Source organism: Nesoenas mayeri, assembly GCF_963082525.1.
Source record: "Nesoenas mayeri genome assembly, chromosome: 4".
Taxonomy (NCBI): Eukaryota; Metazoa; Chordata; class Aves; order Columbiformes; family Columbidae; genus Nesoenas; species Nesoenas mayeri.
The window spans coordinates 20,986,393-21,006,654 of NC_137540.1; the positions used below are offsets into that span (position 1 = coordinate 20,986,393).

The window sequence follows — 20,262 nt, forward strand, 5'->3', positions numbered from 1 at the left end:
TCAGCTCAGGGTTATGCTGCCTAGGGGGAAAAAAAGACAACACTAATAGATTTTGAGGACTGCAGCTGGAGAAAACACCTCAACAGATTTTGTCTGTCATCCTAATCAATAAAATGTAAAACCTGAAAACCAAAAAGCAGCATAAAGGAAAAAAGCTTGGCTTGTGATAGCATCCTAGAATAAAAATTTGCTTATAATGAACAACAAACACAAGCTTAATACCCTAATTTTGAGCAGATTTTTGATTTTGAAAAATGTATCTTCACCTATAGCCGCAATTGATTCACGAGGAGAGAGATTCAGGTGTAGAGCTCAAGGCAGCTCTGCCTTGGTGGTTGCCTGCCAGGAAGGAGATAAGGCCAGGTACCTCCCAAAGGATCCTAGGACAATGAAGAGAACTGAAACATCCGTCCAGCATAACCAGAATGCTGCATCTTAAGTAGCTGCCAGCTGTGCTGTACCATTTCTGATGCATATTCATTCCATTTTAAAATCTGTTGGCTTATATATGTGTCAGTTACTATAAACTCATACTTATTTAGGGACAAATTTAAAAACAGCAATTTTTTATAATGAGAAAAGAAATCTGATATTTTTTATTTTTAATCTTGTGATCAATCTATACTTTCACCAAAGGGAACTCAAATTATGTCTGTCACAAATTATGTCTGTTGAACATGACTAACATGCCCCAACCTTATTCACATGCCTCAATTTTCATGTGGTAGAAACTATTTTTACAAATGGCCTACTCAGCTGAGAAAAGTGTATGAAACCCACTGAAATTAAGCTAAAATATTATCTTCCAGATTCTTGTACTTGTGATTCTTTACATCTATCCATAAGACTACAACAAGGACAGACGACCAAACACAGGCCATCTAGTTTTATAGGACAATTGCCTTCTCTTAAACAGGGAGCAGTTTTACCAGCAAAGACTGTTGAGTCCATCATGACTTGCATGATTGGTCTGCGTTGACTGAAGAGACGTCAGATCTTATCTCCGTAGTACAGCTAAAGGAGGCTGTAATCTCTTTCATTGTGTCAAGCAGCTCTGGGCCTGACTCTGACCTCAATGACATCTAACTGAACATTATTTAGTAATAATTACTATATTACCAAATAATTAATAGTATATATTACATGGCTGTACAAGGGATCTTTTAAGATGACATGGGCTCATTTAAAAAAGGGGTTTATGTTAGGTGGGTAGCAGAAAAGAGCACGAGGTTGTCAGATTGCCATCAATTTGATATCACACAGAAATGGTGAAAGAGTCCCTAATTTTCTCCAACATCTACCTGTGACCACCATGCCAAAAAGGAAAGGATAGGCCCTCAACCTGCAAAAAAAGCAGAGAACAAGAATTTCTGCAGGGAATAATAGGAATGCCCTTTACAAAGCAGGGGATGACAACAGGCCCCTGCCAGGCAATAGCAAGCTTTTAGGTGATGTATGTTTTGTGCAGGCTGTCAGCAACTGAAAACAAAAACCCTTTCTTATCATACTGTGTTCCCATTTTTAGTACCCATCTTCTACTCAGGATGGCCACCCGAGTGATCTAGTCAACATGGAACACCAAGTCCTAAAGCAAAGAGCCACAAACATCAAACCTACTTGTAAGTGATAAGGCTTAGCATGATACACCAAGGATGCCTGGGAATAGTGCATTGATCCACAGCAGGAGAGTTAAGGGACGAGCCTTCAGGCTTTAGGGAGATGATTTCAGACCTAGCAAGGATCTGAAACAAGCAAGATCTGCTGTTTCGATCATTGGCATCATTTGAATCATTTACACTGCAGTGAATACTTACTCAGGTATAAGCAAGGTTAGATTCCTGTCCAGTGATCCCAGTACCATATAAAAAGCTGAATAGCATTTCTGTCCCCCTCCACACCAGTCTAGTACTCTTTTACACACACGTTTGTCCAAAACAGACAAAACGCTAACAATAATAAAACATTTCACTGTTATTATAATAACTCAACGGCATGAACAAAGAAAACCTCTAGCACTTTAGCTTCTTCATCCATGGGCTAATGGGACAAGTACCATTTTTACTTCACTAAGTATGTTCTACAGCTTGTAAGACCAGGCACTGTGTAGCACTTCAGCTAAATGGACAGAGAGCTTCTTTACATGTTTATTTTTTCCATATCAAAACAGATGTTGCTTCCTTCAAAAGCTTATCTTCAGTTTGAGCCTAAAATTTAGGCTGAGTTAAAAGCACAGTTGAAACTTACTTAAAACATTTGAAAACAAAACATTACAGTATAATCTGTCATCCGTTTTGTTTTGGATGCTTCACTCCTGAAGTGCCCAGAGTTAAATTTTACAGTGAACAGAATGTAAAACTACAGGCCTCTCAATAGAAAAGTATCAGGCAGATCCCCTGCTAGTGCTGGCCAAGTTGGTATGCTGGCTTCGTGTGATGCAATGGCACATAGAGATACTGGCTGGCACCCAGAAAAGTAGCACTGCTGTGTTTGCATGGTGTCATATCTCAGCTAATATCCCTGCTTTTGGTAGTTCCAGGTCCAGAACTAAGTCCATCACAGACAGCTTGTGCTGCACTCAGTTGACATAACCCAAGACAGTTTCCACATTCCACAAAATGGAAAGGCAATCAAATGAAAAAAAGTTCCTCCTTTCTCTTTTTATTTAAATAAAGGCATCGTTAGTAGTACAACTAGGGAAATTTTGATCTTGCAAATGCAAATGAAATATATTTGTTATACTATAATTTTTCAATTGATGATTCAAGTATTTTGATTGTCAGTAAACATTCCCCTTACCTTCATGTGTGATTTGAGATTGTCCTTGCGTGCACAGCGAAATGGACAGAGAGGACACTGATGACTTTTCAAACCTGTATGAATCACCATGTGCCGTTTCCAGTAACTCTTCCTCTTGATAACCAAGCCACAGATGGGACACTGGAAAGGCTTTCCTCCTTCTTCTTCTGAGGCTTAGCAGAAGGGGGAAGAAAAAGAGAGGATCCTTTACAGCCATTTGTCGAATACTTTCCCCTTGTAAACATACTCAAGATACCATTTTTCAATGCTAGAATTTCATCTGCAAAGAGACACATCAGTTAAACAACAGCATGTACCAGAAATTTCAGCTCCTCCCCCTGCAATCCCATTTCCTCTTAATCTAGTTATTCTCCCTCTAAGAAAGGTCATAATTTATAAAGGTTAATGTCCCAAACATCCCTTGGCTAAGCAGCAGAGGATGCTACCCTATTTCACCTAGTCCTAATGTTCCTTATAATTTAACTCAACTGAGATGATGTCCCTCATAATCATCACTTTGCAGTTTCATTTCCTATCAAAGGTTGGTTGTAGTAGGGTATGGAAAATATGCTTAACTTAAAAACTGATCCAGTATCCTGTATCTGACGGTTAGCCAGCAGGGGAGCAGGATATAAAGCAGAGAACAATCCAAACTTAACTGAAAAGCATGCTGGTATTGCATATCAGATATACATATTTAACTCCAGAAGTGAATGACTTCAGAATCCCTGCTGTTGAAAGCATTTAGTTACAGCTCGAGCAGAAGCTGCCACAACTTCAGCCATCAGGGATCTTCAGGTTGTGGGTTTTCTTCTGCTTGTCTAGTTGCCAGTGCTTTAAATCTACTCGCTTACTAAATGTTTGCACTGTGTTTTAGTGGCCAATTCACCTAAGATAAGATAAGGCTTTGGCGGCATTTATCAAGCAAATATGGTTAGTCTATCAGGTGTGGAGCCATCTCAAGGTTGAAGGAAAGAGAAATTCCTTGCTGCTGACTTTACATGACTAATCACAAATTCATCTTCTCACCATGATTTCATCTGCTCAGTATAAAGAAAGGCCTACTACTACCATGGAATTTGAAGGTTTTTTCCTCACTGTAAAAGACAGACTATTTTCAAATACCCAGAGCTCAGCAATGTGCATCCTGCTGTTTGGAGTTTCTCTCAGAATATTTAATCTTATTATTATCAGTTATTTCCTTCTGATAAGGATATAGTAAACATCAGAACTAGGTGATAAAAACCTCCAGGAAGATTTGTTATATCCTAAAATATAATTCCTGCTATAAGGTATGAAACAAAACCACTGTAATTCAACTGATTAGACAGTCATTATGTAAGTACAAAAAAGGACACGCTATCAAAGCATGAACTTCTGCAAGTTCAGAAATTCTCCTTGTGAAATATTCTGTCATGCTCAACATACTATCAAATTGTTGCCTGCTCTGCATCTCTAAAGAGTAAGCCAAAACCGATCCTATAATTGCATGCGTTTCAGTTTTCCAATACCTTTACTTACTTCTTCACAAAAGGCAGAAGAAAGACAACCCACAATAAAAACATGTTGGCAGCATTTTTACCTATCACTTCTTTTCCTTCAGTCACATCTTTTCTCCCGTCTCTGGTTATCATCACAAAGGATCCAGAAAATACATGTGTTACAAGCTATTACCAGTTTTCCACCCAATTAAAAATAAATCTGCAAACAAGATGGATCAATAGTAATTTAGCACATTACAAAATACGCAAAGAACTGGGCTGAATGCACGTGACTTCACCAATAACAATGGCAATTAATGGTACACATGAATTACGTCAGTGCTCTCCAAAGCTGAAACATGTTAGCTCTTCACTATATAAACCCCAGCATTAAAAAAAAAAAAAGGCTTCAGCTTTCCTTCATCTCTATTGATGTTTATTTTATGTCACACAGTGTCAATTAATTGGAAAGAGGGACTCCAGTATGGAGAGAATCAGTCAGTGCTTCCCAAAAAAACTTCAGGAACAAAACTGCAAGCATTGCAGGCAAAAAGTGACACCAAACATGCATTTAGCCAGTAAATTAGGGTGTGCCACCCACACTCTTTCAATAACAACATCAAAACTTTAACAGAGATTCCAGGCTTCCTTTTAAATTTCATCCCAAACACAAGAGCAATTTTTAAAATTGGCAATATTTACAAATTGATAGAGAAGTTAGTGTTCTCTGTACCACTTCACAATAACCTATGCAAGTAATGAAAACCTGACATGCCATTTCAGAGGTGACTATGCTCTGATAAGCTATGGCTCCAGCTTCTTGCCTGAGATAATTCTGAGCAAATGGCTCAACATGGTTATTAACATATTTCTCTTTAAAGAGCCTCCATCTTTACTCTTCCTTACTTGTAGACACCTAATTAATCTCATTGAATACTGATCTCATAACCGAGGCTAGTTGAAATTGGTGGGTAAGTGAATAAGATTCATAACAACAAAGCAAACTCACCAGTGCCATAAATGTTCAAGTATGAGGGGAAAAAAACACCTCTCAAGCTAGGCCTACTGGGAAAAGAGGTCCCTCTCTGGGAACAAGACAAAAACCCCATGGCTCAAGGAGCGATCAGACACAAACAAAATGATAAAATATTATAAAATGAAATACTGTTTTCTGCTTTTAGTGCCATAAGATTGTAGGTGCAAAAGAAATTGGGAATGTGTGATATTTATTATCATGGCATAAACACATGCTCAGCTGCCCTACTCAACTTCTACAGAAGTGAAGTCTTCAATCAAAAGTCACTAAACAGTGACCTCTTTTTGCAAGCTGCATTCCTCCATGTTTGAAGGAATCCAGGAATCTGGCTTTCCATAATCAACATCCATATATGCTAACCAACAGCTTGCTTTTTATTTTCAGTCAGTTAATTATTTAGAAAAGAAAACCTTAATAGCATATCAGAAAAGGGACTTAGAGAACTTTTGTAATGAACATTACACTATAAAGTTTGCTTGGATGCCAACTGGCATTGGCCCAGTGCATATGAACTGAAAGAGAACACTCTTCCTCTTGGGATACTAGTCCCATATATTATAAAAAGTGAATAGTTATTCCTTGGTTACCAAGGACCTGAGGCAGTCAGCCCCCATTTGTCATCTTTTAGCAGCAGTATGCTTTGGCCTTCCACAAAGAGAATAGTTACTAGGAATTTGCTGCATCCCAGCTAGTTTATTAAGTGCTGGTCCTACCAGCACACTTGCACAGAGCATTCCTCTAGTATAAGCTGCACAGACAAATCCTATAGTTTGTTGGTCAAACACAGAATCTGGATTTTACTACAACCATTTACTTTTCCTCAGTAGAAATTTATGATGTGAGTAGCTTTTTCTTCAGCAGGGAATAAAATAATAACTTCAAATACATTTTAACCTTCCTCCTTTTCTATGCATAGCTGACTGCCTTTTATGAAGGCCAGTCTTCACGGGGAAAGTCATGTTAAATTCACGCCCACAGTCACACTGGTGTAGCCAGTGTGGGTATTCCTATTACCACACAAAAGGACCTTTTTTTGGTTTAGCTTATGTTACTCCGAAAAGAACTTAATCTAAGCTAATGAAAACCTTAGGCCAGACCCATGCCAAAAATAGTTTGCCACTTTAATTGCCTTGGCAAAACACACCAGCAAAGCATTTGTAGAACACATGTTAACTCAGAGGAAAAAACTGGTACTGGCTGCACCTCATTGCATCCCGCCCGCTCTTCCTCCAAGGGAGGAATGAGCACTGCCATCCATCCAATAGCTTCTACGCTGTGAGTTTTTAAGAGTCACGCAGGGACAGATCAGACCTCATCATATCCCTAAACAAAAAGGCTAGGTTGGAAAGATGGCAGTGCAATTATACAGTGTCCATGTCAGGCTTCATGTCTGTCCACCAGTCTGCTCCACCTGTACAGTCAAGCGAGTAAACATGATAAAACTCAGCCTGATAAACCTCCAGTATTCTGAACCACTTGAGCAATTGTACATCTCTTGAAGATACCTGACATGCTTCCTTCCTTTCTGTAGCAGAGCATCATTGCAGGGACAACACCAAAACCTGAAGCCTGTATGTTCTACCAGAAATACGAACCTGTGATGTGAACTTCTTATAGAAAGAGATGAAAGAAATCTTAGTTTTCCTTATTTTGAAGATGGATCATTTAAATTTCCCTGCATGGCTTACCAGTTCTTGAAAGCTTTTGTTAACAAGACTGTTTCTTCTCATTCCCTGTAAGCCTGATTCCCTGACTGCTGACAGCTAGAACTAGTGGAGGGAAGTCAGAAGTGTAAAATGGTTCTTGTTGAGCAAATTAGAGAAATGCAGTTTGCTTTTTTGGAAAATGACAAAGGATTGTAAAAGACCAAACATGAAATTTGTTCATGCTGCTGCAAAAAATTTTAATGAAAAGTGGCAACATAATAATATACTCTGGTGAATTAGGACAGGTTAGTAAGGATTATACAAAAGTCCATTTGTGACAGAGACAGCAGGAGGGAGAATTCTCCCTTGTCCAGTATTTCAAAAGCACTAGTTTTGTACATGCTCACTGATACCATGAGCTCCCTAACAGAGATTATTTGATCTTCTCCATTAAATATTTTTTGTGGACTTATTCTGAATTTGTTGAGAGGGGGAAATACCATTGTAAGGAATTAAAAAAAAAAAAGAGTACTGAACTGTACACTCATATCTTTCAAATATGGAAACTTTTGTGACAGTTTGGTCTTCAAGTGGCATTTTAAAAAGCTCTTCTGTCATTTACCTAAAGTACCTATTTCTTATTTTCATAATACAGGCAACCAAAGCAAGTCCAGATCCCGCCAAAGAGGTGTTATATAAGCCTATAGCAAAACAAATACATTCTCCTTAGTGGCTCAAACTGTATCCATACCTGTATTAGTGGGTTTGGATGCTCTTCCCTTAGGGACTGGCAGTAACAATAATTCCAAAGACTGTGGTGGAGTTGCTTTCTCTTGCTTCATCTCTGAAAGCTGCAGGGGATCCTCAGCAACCAGTGATTTCTTCTTCTCAGCCAACAAAGTGCCTGCAGCCCTTGCAGCAACCTCCTTGAGAAGGGCAGCTGAAGAGGTCATAGAAGCCAGAGAAAGGAAAGAACTAGCTGGAGGCGGGTGCTCCTGCCCAGGAGTCATGCTTCTTTCACTTACTTTCTTAGATAAAGCTGCTAATGTGGAGCTGGCTGACTGAGAACTAAACGGTGAGGAAAAGGATTCAAATCTTACAGTGTCTTCAGTCCTTGAAAGTGATTTGTCCTGCAGAACAGCGTTGGCTGCAGCTTTCAGTTTCAGGATAGCTGAATCAGGGGACAAACCACAGGTGGTGGTTGAGTTTGGCAACCACTTACCTTGATTCCAAATAAAGTGACTACTTGCATTGTATTGGTCACTTTGTTCCTGTTTCTCAGCAAGCTTTCTGGCAAGAACACTCAGCTGCTGGGCATGATGAGCAGGTGGAGAGAAGGAGAGATTTGAGCCAAGATTTACAGGGGACTCAACTCTGCCATTGACTGTAACAGCAGCATCCAGCTTGAGGGAGCCAGCCTCCAGCAGCCGCCTCAAATTACTGCTCAGGGGCTTATTTGGACCAGGAGGTTCTTCTTCACACAGAGATGACACATCAGGAGAAAGGTGCTCTTTGCTCTGTAATGTGTCTCTTAGTGCCTCATTTTCAACGGTTCCCAGCTCTGCTGTGTTGCTGCTAGGAGTTGCACTTCCCAAAGAAGTATCTGGGGAAGTGGACTGTTCTTGGATTCTGTCCTCGAGAGACAACTTAAAGTTCTCCTGGACTTCTCCATATGATGCTTCTGAAGGAGTTTCTGAAGAATTTCCAAACCAGCGTTCTTCTTCACTGAGTTCACCTTCCACTTCTTCCTGTCTGGTACCATCTGTGTGGAACCAAGAACAACAGTATTATTCCCAAATCTGCGTAAAATAGCGTCTTAGCATGAAGTATGCCTGGCCTCTGCATGACCCTCCTAAATACTCTCCTAACATCCCCCTAAAGTGCATGGACTCGGCATCAGCCTGGATTGACTGACCAGGAAAACATTTTTTGAAAATAAGTAAGTGTTTCTTTGAAGCCTGTCATCCTTCAGTCAGCATAACTAGAACAGCTAAAACTGCAACAATACAAATATACATAATATATTCATGTATTGCAAATTCTTCATTATCAGTATAGTCTGTACGTCCTGTAAAATACTATGAACTCTCTGGTATAAAGCAGGGATTTAACAGGCCTAGAAATTACTGGATACTTGTGTCTCTGTACAGCTGGCATAGGCAAGCCTTCAAAAGCAGATCAGGTGTGTAGCTACTCAAAGTAGTTTCTTCCAGTGACTTTAAATCTCAGCCCAATCCTGCAGTGACCCCTATCTAAAATAAATTTGTGCTGATAATACACAATTCATTCCTGAAAAGCTGAAATGACTAATACATAAAGGCAAGCTACAGCTCTCATCTCTCCAACTATTTGGGAAAAGAATATATCACACGCACAAAACTAAACTTTGGGTCTTTTTCTTCTTATATAGACACTACCTGCTTGTCACTCTTCATTCATGTAAAAGTTTTAAAGATTATCCAAAACTTGGGGGGGGTGGAGGGGGGGGGGAGGAAAAAAAACAGAAAAAACCCTGTTGGTCTCTATGCAGTTAGTTACATTAGTTACATTTTCTCCTCTCTGTTAACTACAACACATCTAGTCCCTCCCGAGACCTAACTAACAGCGTTTAAAGCACTGTGACCCTGGATTGCTCTTCTTCCTGATAGGTATTCAAAGTCACACAGATATGACCAACACTTATTTTGCAAATCTTGCTGGCCCATCAGAACGTAGTCAAGAACAAAAGCACTGCTAGAATTAAATTCATGTTATCTTCTCTTGCCAGATACCTCTCACATTTCTTGCTTTTAGACTCAATGTCCCAAGCTACAAAAGAATCTTTGTAATCATACTACAGCAAAACAAAGGGATTTAATATAACCCTCCACTGACATGTGGGAAATAATACTGCATGATATGTACTGTATCTATGATCATGTATTATTCCCAGATTCCCTATTTAATTCTGGCAAACTACAAAACTTGGAGAGAAGCTGACGAAGAAAAACTTAGATTTATATTATTGCTTTGATCCAATTAATTTAAGGGGGGAAAATCCAGCCAGCTGTATCAGAAGTGTATAGATACCAACATATACTCTGAAAGGAAAGGGGTTTTTTTTAATGTCATACAGAATATAAGGAATAGTCTCACAATAAGTTCCTTTTTCTCAAAACTCTTCGTAAAAAAATTCACCAGTGTTTTAAGAGCCCACAATAAAAGCACTTAGTTACCTTTGATTAGTCATTTAAGCAGAGGAGGGCTACCATCTTTCCTATTCAAAACAAACAAAAGCCAAGCAAAGCCCAAAGTACTTACTTAAAATTATGTTTACATTATCCAACTTAACATCACAGGCATGGCAAGGTTAACAATAACACGCGCATAAAGGCCAATACCATGTACATTCAAATAAAGATAGATCATAATCAGCTAAGCCAGCACTTATGCTGGTTAGAGGAGAACTGAATGTATTCCCTTTCCACCCCGTGAACACTAAAAAGTAACTTGAGGCATGTCTGTACAGTTAGGTGTAGTCAGATGAGATATCCATCCACTCATCCCAGATGCAAACAAGTTCTAGATCCAAAAATTCCAGTTTGAGAGATATTTAAGCATAAACGGTTAAAAGAGGAAGTGGGTTTCTGGTTTACAGAGACTTCTAGTTTACTAAACCCCTGAACTTCTCTGTTCCTTGCCAAGTACGTCAATTTCTTAACATTGATGTGTTTCCTAGTTGCAACCAGCCTTTAAAATACCAGCTAAATAGCACTGTTTTACAAAACTCTCAATGCTGTTCATCCTACTTGCACCAGAAATTAATTATTCCTTCTCTCCTGCACCTATTTTTACTCTAACCATAAAAGTAATGTCCTGCATATATTTTCATTCTCAATCCCTCTTCTCTAAAGCTGACATCTCAGGAACACTCACAGTATCTCAGGAACAGGACACTGGTATTTGAAGTTGATGGTAAGGGGTGGGGAAAGGAAATAATCTGCTACAGCAGGGATGCAACACAGCTTTCCTTGACAGTAACACAACTACACTATGCCTAGAACAACAACAACAACAAAGTAGCGATAGCAGAAGAGACAGAAGCAGGACATGGATTGCCTTTCCTTCTCCAGACACACACGTTCTCTGTTGGTCTTGCCTATATGAAAGGCAGACACCAACATTTTATTGACAGGGAGCAGCAGCAGTGCGGTACTCTTCATTTAAAGGTTTGCTACCAAGTCCAGAATTTCCCTCCTCTTTGGGTGAGAGCTCCCCCTCCTGTTGCTAATCTACCTGTAATCACTCAAGCACTTCCAAATCTTCAAGCAGTCTCCATAACAAAGGGCAAATTTCCTCGCAGCATCTCTATGCCCAAAGCCAGCTGTTTGTTTTGTTTTTTTTTTTTTCCACCAGTGCAGTTTCTTCTGTACCCAGAAACCAGATCTCTAACTGCTGACACAGTTCTGATTTTCCTCTTATCAGTAATTCCTTCAGCTGCTGCAGTATCAAGTCCATTGTACTTTAAGGCTGTAAGGTTAATGCTGAAAAGGCCAGCATCAGTGTCTCATCGTCAGCTCAGTCAAGCCCCCTTTAAACATCGGTGAATTGATTTAGAAGAGTGGTAATTTCATTTCTAAGCAAAGTTGCCATTCATGGCCTTCAGGGAAGGTTTTCAATTCACATCAACTTGTCAGTCTGTGAGTTTGAACAAGCTTGTGAACTCCAGGAGAAATCAGCCCAATCCACCATCTCCCCTACAATTTCAAATTAAAGAAAACCCTCCCGCAGAACTCAGAGACTTCATGGGATACCCAGACCAGCTTTGCCTGAAACAGGAGCCAACTTCTATGTGTCTGTCAAGAAACTTCAGCTGTTTTCCAGGTCTGTGGCAGAAGATCTGCATGAGACATTTTTCCCTTCTCTTGTAACACAGCTAAGGAGCTCCAGTGAAAAGTCCTTGAAAGCCAGGAATAGAAATGTAATACCACATTTAAATTTCTTCTCTCCACCATAAATATACTGTAGTTTTTATTACAGAATTACTTATGGACATTAAGCTACTGGCGTTTCATTTCTATTGCAACCTGAAATGCTAAGAATGGTTAAGAAACCACACAGAAGTTGCAAAGCAGGAAAAAGTAACTTCAGAGTTGGGGGCAAATCTGCACCAATTTCATTTGGTGCAAATTCATTCATTTGCTGGCTGGCAATCTCACCAACTTTTACCAAGCAACAGTTCATGAGACTGTCTCTTCTCAACATGATTCAAGAGTCAAGACCTGACAACGCTTCTCTTTCCTGGTTTCCATGGGAGTTCTGGAGAGAGAACTGCTTCCCAAACCATTTATCACTGGCATGAGGTCCTGCATGCTTCGGGACAGCCCATCACACAGCACCCCGGAGCCTCACACAAGTACTTCTCACTCCTGTCAGAGATAGCAAAAGGCACCAAAATACTGTTGGGCAGCTGCTGCCAGTGATGTAGCCCAATATCAAACAATCTCTGGCAAAGCCACACGTGTGCTGAAGCACTGTTTGAAGAAGCGCCAGTTTCTCTCACTCGCCCACTCATCTGCTTGTTTTCAAACACAGAGAAGTTCTGTTTCCTCTTCAAGAGATCAGTTTGAGAGACAAATCTTGTTGATCCCAAAGTATGTTATTTCACTTTGTGAGCATCTGCCCTTTTACTTACAGCAGTGATTAGAATTTGACCCTGATATGACTTGAAATGTAAATATTAACTTGCCCAAACTACTTCTATCTGAAAACTGAAAAAGACAAACATGTTTGTTGATTTATATCTGAGTCACCCAATTCAAATGCAGGAAACTTTAACTGTATGAAACATAATATACACATGCCATTCACAAAACTGGCAAGTCTGAGATGATCCACAGTTCTACTTTGCAGGACTTGGAGTGGAGAAATATGAACGCAGTAGGCTAGATCTAGAAACAGCCTGTGTAGCAAAAGGAAACAGGAACAGTCTCCAGGTTATGGGACAGAGCGACAGACATGGGATGTGAAAACATAATTGAAAGAACACCATTTGGATCACCAGAGATTATCTGATAAGAGGCTACAGTTAAAGAACCCACTCCAAAGAAACTGAATTTTCATGGTAATAGGGACAAAGTTTCACTTTAATCATTCAGTGCAATGAGTAAAGAACTTCAATACAGAATTAACATTGCAAATCCATATGCTACAGTGATATGAAACATATGGAAATTGTAATTATGGGATTACAGAATGAAAATTAAATGTAGAAGTAGGTAGAAGTCAAATCATTTAAAATAAAAAAAAAACGTGCACAGGAAAATCGCTGATGAGATAAATTAGGTAAGATTGCCCTAACTTCAGCAGTTACATTTCAAGAAAAATCTGGGAATATACAGGGCCAGTATTTAAAGGGACAGGAAAGCCAAACCTCATCTTTATTATCTTGATATCAAATATCTTAATCTATATAAGGATTTCAGATATGTTCATTCAAGTTTGTGTCAATCTAAATAAAGTTAAAATTGCATTTGTTGGCTCTTTGGCACCCAGATCATCTTCCTAATTTGTTGCCCCAACAGCTTATCTTATTCCATCTCTAACATCTATCATAAACCATTCTCTGTATTTTCTACACTAAACACTACTGAAAGAGCTAGGATTAAGTGATAGGTTTACACTGGGGAACTGAGGAGCTCTGCAAAGATACCTAAAGAATTTAAAAGGACACATCAAACTTAAATGAAGGAGTTCTGAGGAAACACAGATTCGGATGAGCGATCAGTTTAAGGCTAAGAAAATAGGCAGATGCATCAAAAGTAAGGCAAAGACAACAACTGAGCAACCTAGAACTTAGCCTCATATGACTTTTATCAAGAATAGCAAGAAAATGGGAATGAATGAGAAGCAGCAGCTGACAACCAAGAAGGCACAGACATCTATAAAGGCATTTAACTAGTCATGGACAAGGAAGAAGTGAAGCAAATAGTAAACTAGTGTGTTCATATTTGGCCTCCTGATGGCTTCCCATGTCCTACTCCCTCCTGTCTGCTTTCTTATATCCCTCAAATAAGGATTAGGGATCAGACCAAAGCTCACTCTTCTCACAGTCCACCTCAGAACACCCTCTCTTTACAGGTTCCATTATAACTGTTATCATCAGCATAATATCCAAATAAGAGGAGTTTACCATCACATGATGGCTGCACATTCCAGAAGAGAACACAAGGCCAATGATGTCTCCATCTTAGTTCTGTGACAGTCAGTCAATTTACGCCCTTTAGAACTGGAATACAGAAGGATGCTCACTTCCTTCAGCCAAACATACTAAGTACCACTGGCACAGAAACCTTGAAATTTGCCAGAAACTGTTTGCTAGCCATCCTGGGTAGAACACATTTAGTGGAACATGGAAAAAAAAAGCCATATTGGAGAAGCTCCAGGGTGAAATTAGAGGAGATGAACTTGAAGTCCTAAGTGCAAACAGCACATTCAGAGAGAACTATCATCCACAAAAGTGTCACATCAGAATTTAGTGCAGACCAGATAATACAAAGGAGAAAAGAATGAAGGACCTAAGGACTGAATACAGTAGGCACCTTTAGGTAAACTATGTACACTGTGTAAGTGCATCATTTCAGCAATGGGAAGAAATAGTTACAACAGATCACTTGCTAATATCACATCACTTTCTAATTCACATCATCTCTGAATGTCAGCTTCACATAAACCCTTGCTGGCTTCACAACTGGACCCTACAGAAAGTGGCACGTATAGGCCTAAAAATGGCAGTCCTATATGGGAAGTCTCTTCTGTGGTATCCTATATAAATTGCTCAGCCTAGCTGCCTACAAACCATGCTTTTTGTATTCAGGTTGTTTTTTAAACATTTCCAACAAAAAGAAGTGAATGTCATTTCTTTGAGCTGTACAACCTTTGTGGGTTCCCACACCCACCAGACCATGTGGATGTGAGTGCTGTAGGACTGCTCTGGAGAAACTGGGTAGAGAGTGCACCAGCATCCCACGGGCTCCACCTCTAAAAAGCACTTACAGCTCCATCTGATTGGACTATACATCCAGAGCAGCAGCTATGTTGACTTTCCCATAGGGATGCTTGCAAGAAAATCATGATTTTAATAAGGACACAAAGGCCTGCCTTAACTCCTTTTATTATATCAACAGCAACAAAGAAAACCTAGAAGTCACAGTTACATAAACAGTCATGTGCTAGAGTGCCCTCAGTCCCCCATTTTCCCTCCATGAATTCTGTGACCTATAATAGGTAAGCGGCACAGAAAGTCACTGTCCTCTTTCAGTGGAATTTCTGGCTCACTCACTTATCAACAGGATGATTATTCAGCTCTTGACCTCATCACAAAATGGTTCTAGCAGCGTTGCTGGTGAACCAAATTTCTCTATTGTAGGATGACCTAAAGAGAGCAGCACAGCTGCAAGAAGGAACTGCCAAAAAGCCATAGCTCTTCTGTTCTGTACTTCTCCCCTGTGTTTAAGATGTGTGAAAATACTCACACAATTAGACAGGAAAAGCAACCCTAGGTAGGACTCTGTATTTCATCTCCACATCTTCTAAAATAATGATTTTCCTAACTGGAGGGAAGGAAGAGAGGGGAAAAGAAAGGCACAGCTTTTAAATACAAGGCATAGATCCTCTACTTTTATCCCTAACTTAAAGTGACTTTGAAAAAATCCACTTACAAGAAAATCCCAGAATATTCACCTACCAATTTATCTAGTAGTGCTTTTTTTTTAAAAAAAGGAGCTTCAAGATGAACAAGATTAAAGAAAAACCTGTTACTCACTTTGCAGTAACTGGAAGTCTCGAAGATGCTTTGCCCATATGCACAAACAACTATGAATGTGCAGAAAAAATATGCATTCAGGTTTGCCAACTGCTATCCAACCATAGAAGGTCAAAATACAGGTACAGCACCTCAGTTTCCTCCTAAAGACAGAATCCAGGTGTGATGGACTCTTCCAACGAAGAAGGGAAGTAGGATGGATTACTGAAAAAGCTTATCATGGACAACATAAAACTGTCTTTATTTCCTTTCCCTCAAAGGATAAGAATTCTGTGGTAGATGGGAAACAGAGACAGTGACCTATTATTTTCAGCCACAAGCCCCAGAATAAATGTGTCAAATGGATATCGTTACCTGCCAAAAAGATCCTTCTTTTACTAGCTAAGTATTCATGGAAGAGGACAGAAACACATGGTTTCTCCTGAGGTGAGCCATCACTACTTGATGAAGGTTCTCAAGGCTGCTGACAGATGACAAGATGGGACCTGATAGTGACAACAAGTCTGATCTCCCCTAAAACAAGTTCTTCAAAACATAACTCCTAGTACGATGGATGTTTGGCACCTTGCCTCCAAGAAAGATTAACTATGTTTCTGTTCTAGGCAAGTAGTTCATAGCTGTGGATCAGTGTTTGAGGACTGTCACTTTCACCAGGATTCAGAGATTTAAGCACCAAATGAAGAGGCACTGCCTTAGAGTGCAGTTAGGAGACACTGTTAAGTTGACAAAAGCTCATGACCAACAGAAGTGCTGGTCTTGTGCCCTCCCTTACATTTGCTCTGCTGTTTGCTTGACTGCTTGAGGAGCCAATGTCAACTCACTAATCTGGCAGAAAACAATCTGCCAAGAAACCAGAACAAAACTCATGTGAAAGAGGAAGCAGGAGAAGGAGTCAACAACTGGAGCCACCTGAGGTCTTTTGGAGTGCAAAGCATATCACACCTTAATGAAAAACACCAGAGTATTCTCCCTGCCCCCCCCAACCTCAACAACATACTACACCTCCCAGGGAAGAGCTGGCTCTTGCAGTCAGGATCGCCACAACCTCCAATATCATGCAGGTTGCTTGAGAACCATTATCCAGGACATCTATAGCTGGGTTGGCCAGTATAGACTTTTTTGACACTAATAAAAAATTCTCTAGAATTGGTTGCCACCATCGTCCTGAGAAAAGTCCTAAAGACCAAGAAATAATATCTTAAGAGTGAAGCCTCATAATCAGCAACCCTGAAAAGTAGGTGGGCAGAGCAGTATATCTTTTAATATAATGCAAATGTAGAACAATGTTACAAATATATACACACATATATATAATAACATACATGTATAATGATATATGTATAATATTTGTCTTACTACAATTTAGAGTTACTTTGTCCTAGCTGGATTTTGCCACTATTTGAGCCCCAGTGAGCTGAAGTACTTAAGATGCATGCACAAAACAGAACAGAACACACATGGCCTTAGAGGAGGGGAATATTTTTGAAGACCATTTCTTACACGGTGCCCCACAAAAGAACACCCCACACAAGAAGTTTTCATCAGCTGACGTGACCAATACCTAGAATTCCTGGAGAGAAGGCAGACAAATACTGTGGATTTTTATGATTAAGGTTTTCAGATTAAACAAATATTTCTGAGGACTGCTTATGCTGCAAAGGCTGGCTAGTAGCCCAAAGACAAATTAATAAAGTACCTAAAGTGTCAGTATAATAATAGAAAATCATGTTTCTTACAGAACATATTTTATGGTACTGATGTCCTTCTTGTAACACTTTTATGGGGACTGAACAAAATACCACAGCCAACCTTACTGGAAGTTTTTTCCACAGGCCCTCATGAACATCTTACAACAAACTACAGTTGAGTTTGGGCAAGCCTTTCATAAAGCACAAGATAGTGACCACACTGATTTTTACACCAAAGGAATATGGCCAACTGAAAATCCGAAGTCTGTATATTAACATGTCAAAGGAACATATCTTTTGCCTGATGAAAACAAGCAATATGATAAACCATTTGCTATAAAACCAAACACTTTTTTAGGCAGTAACTTCTGAACCAGATTCAAGACCCTTATCAAGAATTTCAGGCTTCCCTGGAGTCTATTTAAAACCAGCTGTGAGATCGATTAAGACTCCAATAGAGTATTATAAATTTGAGGACAAACTAAATATGCAGGAGATCAACTGTTATTCCCATAGCTCTATTTGAACCGAGAATCAGCTTTAACAATCTCTGATGGTTTACGTGGTCCATGTGCAAGCCCACCTAGAGAGATTCCCTGCACTTGGAACAGCAGTGTCTCATATCAGCGCATGTTTACAAGTGTGGGCTCACATGTCAAGTTCACTACAGTGATGAGAAATTCTGCCTTCTCGTAGTTATAAGGAAATCTAAAATCTCCTTTAAATTATTTCCAGTTAGTCTACTTTGCTTGTTCATCTGTTTTACTCTAGATCAGGAGTGTCAAACTCATTTTCACAGGGGGCCACATCAGCCTCGTGGTTGTCTTCAAAAGGCTGAATGTCATTTTAGGACTGTATGAATGTAGGAGTAGTTACATTTACACAGTCCTAGAATTACATTCGGCCCTTTCAAGGCAACCACGAGGCTGATGTGGCCTCCAGCAAAAACAGGCTTGACAGCCCTGCTCTAGATAGATGTGTATGGCAATGGGCTGTTGTAGTGAGAAAGTATCAAATACCAAAAGGTAATAGGGATGCTGGCACCCCCAAAATAAGGAGAGTTAAAGATTATTCTCAAGACTTCTATCATCCTCACCATATAGAGTCAAGACCTTCATAAAGGAGGGGAAATATTTTACGATTTCCCACCATGAGCCTTCATTAGCAATGAAACCCCAAACTCTAGCAAACAAAATCCAGCAAAAAAAGCTGGCTACAGCAAGAAGATCTCTAAGTGAGTGAACTTAATTTCCACTCTACATCTAATTATTTCAGGAGGTAATCACATTAATGCCAAATGGTCAATATAGAAATCAGTAATATTTTAAAGCCATCCTTGAATCACAATTAACTCCATGAATGAGTAAGTATTTTTATTCCTTTGGCAGGTCATTAATGAAATCTTCTTTGCAAAGTTGCTCATGGAACACAGAACTAGTGTCTTGATTAGGAAATTCTAAGCAGAAACACAAAACTACCTTATCTTAAACACGGTCTACCTGCAAACCAGAGGCTCAGTTACTCATTTTCAAGTGGTTACTTGCTTTGTAGTAGTTCAGTTCTAGGTCATAGTCTTCTATTGTATTTTTGACGTAGAAACACCAAAATACAGACTTTTAAAAATAATTATTATTATTATTTTCCCCTGACAAAATCCCAGGCTACACTTATTCCTGAATTACAAAAAGAAAAGGGAAAAAAAAAAACCAAAAAAGCTGGAAGGAAGGAAATGTGTGGTCAGAGTAGGCAATCGCTATGAGCTCAAGCAATGAAGTAACTCAGCACTTTATCATTACACAGTCCTGTTTCCATGTTATGGCAGACAAGATCCATTCACTTAGACAGTTCAGCTTGAGAAAATTGAAAGATCATGCTATGTTACTAAGATATCTGAAAGAAAACAAGCAGAATAACAATCTCAGTTCTTAATGCATTTCATCCCTTAAAAGAAAGTGGATTTCAAGGAAGGGGGTGGGCACATATGAATGACCATGGAACTAGACAAAAACTTGATCTATGACCTGGAATAAAAGGCTCAGAAATAAAGAAAATTCATCCATTTTTTCTGAGAGGTAAGCCTCTGCCTTTAACAGATCAAGTAAGACCAGCAGAATTTCTTTCTGCATATTCCACAACGTTTTTTGGCACTGCAGTGATCAGTCTCCAAGACAAAGATTAAGCATAAAACATGGTTTAGGGAATCTATCTGCTGACTGGATGGTTCAAGGTATCTTAAAGTGACTATATTCATTTTGGCTGTCAGTGGTATCCACAAGGCTCTGGGAAACACCAGAAGAAAACTGGGAGAAGCACCCTTGCCATCGTCACTTTCATGTAGCGAACACTTCACAACAAAAGAAACCTCCACGGCAAAACTGAAGTAAGGCATTAACTCTAGATATGAATAATAGTTTATTATATCACATTTTGTATGATCTAGGTGCCAAAAAAGACAGGAAAGCTTTGCTTTCTAATCTTCATTTAACTTGGTAACAAATAAAATTGGTGGTCCTCTCTATTTTGCACACCTATGTTCTCTGGTACCTTTTGAGGTACATCTGTAACTGCTTGCTCTTAATTCAGTGCCTTCACCAGTTAACAATTCATCTTTATTAAGGCCCGCACCTGACCTGTCACCTCCCCAGAACTGGCTGCAGTGGCAGCTCTCAACTCTCTACTGCAACAAAATACATCTTCACTGCCTGAAATGCACTGCAAGCTGCAGCGTGGTCACAACCCCAACAGTAAAAAGCAGTTACAAGAATCCGCACGTGTTCCTCACACTTTATAGCAGCCAAGAATAAGGTGATCG

General features: G+C 39.5%; 1 protein-coding gene across 1 annotated transcript in view; it reads right to left on the reverse strand.

Annotated features, from left to right (window-relative positions):
- ZNF827 (zinc finger protein 827) overlaps window positions 1–20,262 on the reverse strand; it is a gene marked incomplete at both ends in the record, with an annotated part of 103,624 nt that overhangs the window by 69,869 nt on the left and 13,493 nt on the right. Inside the window, 2 exons of the mRNA XM_080344160.1 lie at window positions 2,797–2,969; window positions 7,711–8,721. Of these exons, the coding sequence (XP_080200286.1) occupies window positions 2,797–2,969; window positions 7,711–8,721 (1,184 nt within the window). The remainder of the gene's footprint in view (window positions 1–2,796; window positions 2,970–7,710; window positions 8,722–20,262) is intronic.